The 8,703-nt window shown below is 42.1% G+C and overlaps 1 protein-coding gene across 1 annotated transcript in view; it reads right to left on the bottom strand.

Moving 5' to 3' along the window:
* Positions 1 to 8,420, bottom strand: part of LOC308371132 (histone-lysine N-methyltransferase PRDM9-like) — a gene marked incomplete at both ends in the record, with an annotated part of 20,658 nt that extends 12,238 nt beyond the window's left edge. The window contains 8 exons of the mRNA XM_080845926.1: positions 2,012 to 2,252; positions 2,490 to 2,637; positions 3,367 to 3,521; positions 3,854 to 4,044; positions 4,179 to 4,246; positions 6,381 to 6,652; positions 7,024 to 7,144; positions 8,382 to 8,420. Of these exons, the coding sequence (XP_080702052.1) occupies positions 2,012 to 2,252; positions 2,490 to 2,637; positions 3,367 to 3,521; positions 3,854 to 4,044; positions 4,179 to 4,246; positions 6,381 to 6,652; positions 7,024 to 7,144; positions 8,382 to 8,420 (1,235 nt within the window). The remainder of the gene's footprint in view (positions 1 to 2,011; positions 2,253 to 2,489; positions 2,638 to 3,366; positions 3,522 to 3,853; positions 4,045 to 4,178; positions 4,247 to 6,380; positions 6,653 to 7,023; positions 7,145 to 8,381) is intronic.
* Positions 8,421 to 8,703: the final 283 nt, after the last annotated feature.

Genomic DNA, 8,703 nt, shown 5'->3' with positions numbered 1-8,703 from the left:
AGTCTAAGGGCATGTAAAACACTTGATGAGATAACATGATCTTAAAAATTAACCTTTACATTAAACCCTGGTAGGACTGTCTATTCCAAAAGTCTTTGTCTTAAATAAGATAAGCTGAGATAAATAAAATAAATCCCAATATACCTAATGATCACATTTTTGGTTTTGGAATTTGAGAACGGCCAGGAACCTTGAGTAAAAATTAGCATTTGTAGATCATAACTTTAATAAAGGCTACCTGTTATTGCTACCAGTGCCTGATTATAAAAACATTGTCACATACACACACACGTCACATACTTTGAGATTTATTTTAGCAGTTGAATGAGGTAACAGGGACATTACACATCGAGTGACAACACATTAAGCTGTAGCAACCCATTACATACCGGCCCCTAATTGATAATGGCTGGCAGACATAACAATTCAATGAACAAACAAACAAACATGTTGCAATACGCCCACATATGAGCCTGATAGGATTTAATAGGCATACAGTGGGGGAAATAAGTATTTTAACCCCTACAGAGTTCGCAAGTTTGGCCACTTGCAAAGAAATGTGTGATCTAGAATTGTATTGGTAGGTGTATTTTAACAGTGAGAAGCAGAATATCAACAAAACATTTCAGAAAACTGCATTTTATAACATTTATGACTTTATTTACATTTGAAGCAAAAAATAGGTATTTGAACCCCCAAGCAAACAGCAAGAATTCTGGCTCACAATGACCAGTTATGGGCCCAAGCACACAGATTAGTCGTCATTAGGTCTAACAAGGTACACCTGATCTCAACTGGTGACGTTTATAAAAGAAACCTGTCCAAAGGATCATTCTTCACACCTTCAACCTTACTTGCTTCTTACTGATTTTTTTGGTTGATATTCTGTTTCTCACTGTTAATATACACCTACCATTACAATTATAGATCACACATTTCTTTGCAAGTGGCCAAACTTGTGAAATCGCCAGGGGTTCAAATACTTTTTTTCCCCACTGTAATTAAAACTTCATGCACAAAACACAGCTTTGTTGCTGGTCTTTCAAATACATTAGATTTGGTTTGTAGTCTTACTGAATGTAAATCACCCTTTTCACCTGGAAAGATAAAGAATTTGAGAACGGCGAGGAACCTCGAGCAAAAATTGGCATTTGTAGACCATAACTTTAATACGGGCTACCTTTTATTGCTAGGGTTAGACACACACACACACACACACACACACACACACACACACACACACACACACACACACGTCAGCCTTCTGGTTACCATGGGTTACCAGGCACTGCTTGTTAGTAAACATGCTCCATTAACTGAAATGCTATCCTTAAAATAATAAACACCAATTGTAACATGTTTCATGAGACCACAAATCAGCGAGACATAGACCATCTCTTAAACGGATTAAGCCATTTAACAAAGTAACTACAAGCAAACATTATTGTAAGTCCAAATACAGTATGTAGCATTTAGATAGTTCATCGCTTCAGCAAGCCTTGTAAACCAATATAGAATGTTTCGATGCAAGCTGGTACAATGAGCTGCAGTGGAATGGCCTCACTCCAGTGTGAATGAGCTGGGAAAGTTTGAGTGTATCAAAGGAACCTCTTGCCTCATTTAATGCAGCACTACATCCTCTCCCCTGTTTGAGTGTGATGGTGTCGTTTGAGGTTTCCCTCTAGGTTGAAGCCTTTGCCCTGTGTGAATCCGCTGGTGTAGTTTGAGATGTTCCTTCCGGATGAAACCTTTACCACACTGAGTGCAAGTGTACGGCTTCTCGCCTGTGTGGATACGCTGGTGTAGTGTCATATTTCCTTTTTGGACAAAACTCTTGCCGCACTGACCACAGGTGTATGGCCTCTCTCCTGTGTGAAGCCTCCGGTGTACTCTGAGACCTCCCGGATGACTGAAACTCTTATCACACTCAGTGCAGTGAAACGGCTTCTCCCCAGTGTGAACGCGCCAATGTTTTTTGAGACTACCACTTTCAGAGAAACTCTTGCCACACTGAGTACAGGTGTATGGCTTCTCTCCTGTATGAACACGCTTGTGTTGATTGAGTTTAGTTTGTCGAGTGAAACTCTTTCCACATTGAGTGCAGTGGTACGGCCTTTCTCCTGTATGAAGACGCTGATGTATTTTGAGTCTACTTCTTTCGACAAAACTCTTGCCACACTGAGTGCAGGTGTACGGTTTCTCTCCTGTGTGAATGCGCCGATGTGTATTCAGATGGGTTTTTTGTGAGAAACCTTTGCCACAATAAGTGCAGGTGAACGGCCTCTCTCCTGTATGAACCCGCTGGTGTAGTTTAAAATGTTCCTCTCTGTTGAAAGTCTTGCCACACTGAGTACAGATGTATGGCCTCTCTCCTGTGTGAAGCCTCATATGTATTTTGAGACTACCACTTATAGTGAAACCCTGGCCACACACAGTGCAGTGAAACGGCTTCTCCCCAGTGTGAATGAGCCGATGTGTTTTGAGACTACCACTTTCAGCAAAACTCTTGCCACACTCTGTGCAGGTGTATGGCCTCTCTCCTGTGTGAGTCCGCTGGTGTATTTTTAGATATCCTTCTTGGATGAAACCCTTGCCACACTGGGTGCAGTTGTATGGCCTCTTTCCTGTGTGAATATGCTGGTGGTGTTCGAGTCGATCATTTCGCATGAAACTCAGGCCACATTCAGTACATTTGTACGGCTTCTCTCCTGTGTGAATCCTCCGGTGTAGTTTGAAACTACTCAATGAAATGAAACCCTTGCCACAATGAGTGCATGTGTATGGCCTCTCTCCTGTGTGAATACGCTGGTGATTTTTGACTTCATTCTTCCACTTGAAACTCTTGTCACACTGAGTGCACTGGTATGGCTTCTCTTCTTTGTGAATGTAGCGATAACTTCTGACATCAACTTCTTCCTGTTTTGGAGAGGGGTGTGTAAGTGTGCCTGTGTGATGTGTGTGTGTGTGTGAGTGCGTGTGTGTACAGAGTCGTTTTAGCACAACCACTGGACACAGTTTGGAGGACCATGAGGAAGTTGGTGCCAGAGTCTCTGGTCTGATCTTTCCATCTGCTCTTGCCTGTTTTGAAGCGGGGTGTCTAACTGTGCGTGTGTTTTGTGTGTTTTTGTATGAGAGTGTGTGAGTGTCTGTGTGTGTGTGTGAGTATGTGTGTGTACAGAGTCGTTTTAGCACAACCACTGGATACAGTTTGGAGGACATTGAGGATGCAGGTGCCAGAGTCTCTGGTCTGATCTCTCCATCCGCTCCTTCATGTTTTGAAGAGGGGTGTGTGAATTTATTGGATGTTGACCTGGACTTCAAAGTTACGTTTTTATGTGTGTGTTGGTTGCTGTAACCACTGCTTGCAGAAGGTGTCAGAGTCTCTGGTCTGATCTCTCCAGACGTCAGCAGTCTCATGTACTCAACCATGTGGCTCCTCTTGATGTGCTTGTGGAGGTAGATTTGAGCCGTGAAGGAAAATGGACAGAGTGTGCATGAGAACACCTGAGACGCTGTTACCCCTGAAAGAAAGGATGTAGAAAAAACAAATGCAGGTTCAGGCAAAGAAACATGTTGGATAGTACTTACTTACTGATACCATCAACATATTGTCAGCTAGTTTTCCATAAGTGTAAAGACACAGTATTTCAGGTGTAGCATTTTTAAGTTGCGTTAATTGCATTAAAATATTATATTGCGTTAATCGTGATCGCATTTATTGCAGAGATTAACGCATTAACGTTGACAGCCCTAGTATTTATTCATGTTTCATTTTGTGTAAGAACCAAGGTCAGTCTCAGACGTTTATTTACAGTAATAGAAACAGTATTTCAGGTGTAAGATTGTGATGTACCTTTGGCGCTACTCTTGATGTCCCACAGGTAGTCGAAGCCGATTCCCAGGTCTCTGGCGTAGTCATCTCCACACCAGACAAGCAGCTCCTCTCCAGGGGCAATGGGTTTACAGCAACGATACACAATTCCACCTCTGTACTGAAACGCCACCAGGTTGCGCTCCTCACGGTCACAAGCGGAGTTCACATACCTGATGGAGAAACTAGAGATTGAAAATGACATAGAAGAGACAAAAGTATTCACTATTTCTAAAACTTTAATAATACTATCTAAAGCTGGGTGTGAAATACAACAGAGAAACTCAAGAACAGAGAAGGATGTCACCTCATCCAGTTGGAGTGAGATTCTCTCTTTGCGTTGATGTACTTGCGTGCATGTCGGCTCTTGTATATCTGTGGAAACATTTAATTCAAAACAATGAAACCTGTATCATTGCAGAATAACCAAAAAAATTAAGGGAAATTATTTCGTTTTTTGGAATTACGTTTGAAGAGGGATAAACCGATGTACACTACCGTTCAAAATGTTGGGGTCACTTAGAAATGTCCTTCTTTTTCAATGAAGATGACATTAAATGAATCAGAAATACACTTTATACATTGATAATGTGGTAAATTACTATTCTAGGTGGAAACGGCTTTTTTTTTAATTAAATATCTACATAGGTGTATAGAGGCCCTTTTCCAGCAACTTTCAATCATGTGTTCTAATGGTACAGTGTGTTTGCTAATCGCTTTAGAAGACTAATGGATGATTAGAAAACCCTTGAAAACCATTGTGCAATTATGTTAGCACAGCTGAAAACTGTTTTGTTGGTGAGAGAAGCTATACAACTGGCCTTCCTTTGAGCTAGTCGAGTATCTGGAGCATCACATTTGTGGGTTCGATTATACTCTCAAAATGGCAAAAAAAGAAAACTTTCATGTGAAACTCACCAGTCTAATCTTGTTCTTAGAAATGAAGGCTATTCCATGCGAGAAACTGCCAATAAACTGAACAATTCCTACAACGGTGTGTACTGCTCCCTTCAGATAACAGCACAAACAGGCTCTAACCAGAGTAGAAAGAGAAGCGGGAGGCCCTGGTGCACAACTCAGCAAAAAGATACGAATATTAGAGTCTCTAGTTTGAGAAATAGACGCCTCACAGGTCCTCAACTGACAGCTTTTTAAAAATGGTAATCACAAAAATGGTAATCACAAAACCTTCTAGACAGAGTGGCAAAGAAAAAAGCCATATCTGAGACTGGCCAATAAAAAGGAAAGATTGATATGGGCAAAAGAACACAGACATTAGACAGAGGAAGATTGGAAAAAAGTGTTATGGACAGACTACTCAAAGTTTGAGGTGTTTGGATCATACAGAATAACATTTGTAAAAGATGCTAGAAGAATGCCTGACGCCATCTGTCAAGCATGGTGGAGGTAATGTGATGGTCTTTCTACAAGGTAAAAGAGATTTTAAATAAGGAAGGCTATCACTCCATTTTGCACGCCATGCTATACCCTGTGTACAGCAATTGATTTGAGCCAATTTCCTCCTACAACAGGACAATGACCCAAGGCACACCTCCAAATTATGCAAGAACTATTTAGGGAAGAAGCAGGCTGGTATGGAGTCTGTAATGGAGTGACCAGCGCAGTCACCAGATCTCAACCCCATTGAGCTGTTGTGGGAGCAGCTTGGCAGTATGGTATGCAAGAAGTGCCCATCAAGCCAATCCAACTTGTGGGAGGTGCTTCAGGAAGCGTGGGGTGAAATTTCTACAGATTACCTCAACAAATTAACAGCTAGAATGCCAAAGGTCTGCAATGCTGTATTTCAGGGGTGTCAAACTCAAATACACAGAGGGCCGAAAAAAAAAAAAAATGGGTGTAAGTCGAAGGCCGGACAGTGGGGCAAGCGCTCGCTAAATTGATGTATGCTACCAATGCGGGGACAGTGCATTGTGGGACTTGCAGTATTTGTGGTGCGTTCGACAGTCCACCGGCCGCGGCAGACAAGCTCTGATAGATAAATAGATGGAGAATTTATTAATCCTGAGGGAAAATTGGGCAAACCAAATAAAATTTCACTGTTGCTCATTCAAATCAATGGAACGCTTTGCAACATTCTGAGGAGCTGGCGGGCCAGATTTAATGGCTTGTCGGGCCTAATTAGAAGTATTGGAGAATCAAAGTGAATGAACCAGCATGCTCATGAAACAGCAACCTTTGACTACACTACCTCAAGGAAATATCCCACTCTTTGACAGACAACTATTTGGCCACACACACACACTCACACACACACACAGTCTTTGGCCAGGGTCCTGAAACTCCTTGCCGAGATTGCCGGGATACGTGCAAGAATCCCAGGTATTCCCAACTGAGGAGGATGACGGGGCTCTTGATTTTTGTGAATGTTTTGCCAAAGCGCAATAGGAAACTGGGAATAATTATGTGAAGGGGTAAGACTCAAAAGGCATGGCAGATTTGTCACTCTGCTCCTGAACTTCCGTTTAGAAACACCCATTTGTTCACTCACCACCCAGGAATATCTGCTCTCTATGGCCTTGTCCCTGTCCGTCACCTCTCCCTCATAGGGGCCAAAGTGTGCCCCCCTGGGCACCGTCTGGCCCTGGTTGAAGACCCCCAGACCTGCGTTTGGGATGTTGGACTCTCTGACCACCAGTCCAGGTGGCAGGGTGAGTCTGGCTCGGTCTGGATCCCCTACAGGAGCTGGGGTGTCGGGGATGAAGTTAGGGGGACCATGGACCCCACATTCATCAAGATAGAAAGACTCACAGTCCTCACAGTCTGCAGAAAACAGGAACAAACCGAAGATGATTAATTTACATTTTTATGCAATCTAAAGATGTACAATCATTCTGTTGTAAAGAAGAATAGCCATCAACCGTGAAAATGTTCATTTAAAATGTCTGTAAGCAGTATGGAGTCATCAGAAGATCAATGTTTGGAAGGAGAGAGTTAAGAGGTGAAGAGGCAGCAGTAAGAGCAGATCACAGTGTGTGTGTGTGTGTGTGTGTGTGTGTGTGTGTGTGTGTGTGTGTGTGTGTGTGTGTGTGTGTGTGTGTGTGTGTGTGTGTGTGTGTGTGTGTGTGTGTGTGTGTGTGTGTGTGTGTGTGAGTGTTAAGAGATAAAGAGAGGCCGCAGTAAGGGCAGCTCACAGAGGCGATCTTCATCTTTGGGCTCCTCTTCTTCCGCATAGCTCACTCTGGGTCTTTTTCGCAGGCTGCCTCCACGCTTGTGGATGTTCGACTGGTCTTTCTGCTGTTTCAACCTCTCTCTCTTTGACACACCTGACACAGACACACACACACACAAAAACTTGCTGTTTGGCTTTACTGTTCATACAGCAAGCAAACTGTCATATGCCTTCTATTGTGTGTGTGTGTCATTTGACACACACAAAAAACACTGATACAGAAGAGAATGGTAACCATACACTATACTTCGATAGTTTAGATTTCTTCTTAGTATTTGTGCAAAGAAAAACATAACCTTGAACAGTGCAATTGACAAAAACATGTATTTTCACAAACAAACACTTCTTATAGAGAAGACGATGTTAAACAACGTATTGCGTGTATCTTTTCCCGAATCTCCAAACCAGACACATTGTAACAGATAACCTGCGTTTCGGATGAGCAACTGGCATTATGAATCTAACTGTATTAAGCTGGCTTCGACGGGACAGGTCAGACTGTCAGGATTAGAGATGGAGGTAAACAATCATTCTTCAGTTACCCGACTCATCTACAAATGATGATTGTGTAGGCTATAGAATTTCAAATTGTCAATATCTACATCAAAATTGTAAAACCTACTTTCAAAAACAGACTGACTGCCGGTCTCACTTTTTTATTTTTTAGGATATTTGCAGATTTTGTTCCATTTCTCTCAATGATGATCAATAATAAGTAGTTAAAGAAGCACTATTTCGATAGTTTAGATTTCTTCTTGGTATTTTTAATTGGTATTTTTAAAGTGCACGAGCTGTGGGAGCACAAGAAAATTGAACTTCTAGCAGGGATTATCATACACATATGCACAGCGTATGTTTATATGTCTATGGCCATTACAGCCTTACTATCGAGATTCAAAGTAACATGGAGACAACACTTTTTTGGGGAACTTCACGTCGATCATAGACCCTTGAATATAAAAATGACTCAGTGAAATCGGTTGAGATATGTAAACGCTAAAAGTGCTATTTATCCAGAAAAACCGCAGCTCCACCGTTCTTGCGTTACGTTTACAGGCCAAGTGTTCCCGATCCAGTATGACGGCCAAATTTAACGCCATCCAGAGGCGGAGGCGGGGTCTCCTTATTCTATGTCTATGACTCCAACAACACACGGTAGGCACTGAATGGGGTGCTAAGTCAGAAACCAGAAGAAGAGACTGAGAGTCATTTTCTACAGTTTCTTTTACTGACCAACTTTCTAAAACTGTATCAATTCACAAGACGTAAAGAAAATCCATCTTAGCTAATGAACACAGCTCTGTATCAGTGTGAACTTACTTTCCTGCGGAGAATCACAGTCTTGGTGTTCTTGCTCATCCTCTTCTTTCTTCACTCCAACTTTAGTCTGCAGTAATTCACTGGTGCTAAGTGACTCTGTTTCAGTTTTACATCGAAGATCTGCATTGAGCTTTCCCTCGTCATCTTGCCATGTAATCATATGTCCACATTCCTCTTCTTTTATCACCGTTAGTCTCAGGGGTACATGGGATGTTTCTTTAGCGCCAGAGCTGAACAGCAGCCCAAGATTCATGTTAGCAACCAACCGAAGAGAAGTCGGATGTCGAATATCAAGCGTCCTTTATGTTCTTAAAAGAAAAAT

The sequence above is a fragment of the Sprattus sprattus genome (genome assembly GCF_963457725.1).
Source record: "Sprattus sprattus genome assembly, chromosome: 1".
NCBI classification, from domain to species: domain Eukaryota; kingdom Metazoa; phylum Chordata; class Actinopteri; order Clupeiformes; family Clupeidae; genus Sprattus; species Sprattus sprattus.
The sequence above is the reverse complement of the archived record's forward strand: the minus strand, read 5'-3'. Positions and strand labels throughout refer to the sequence as shown.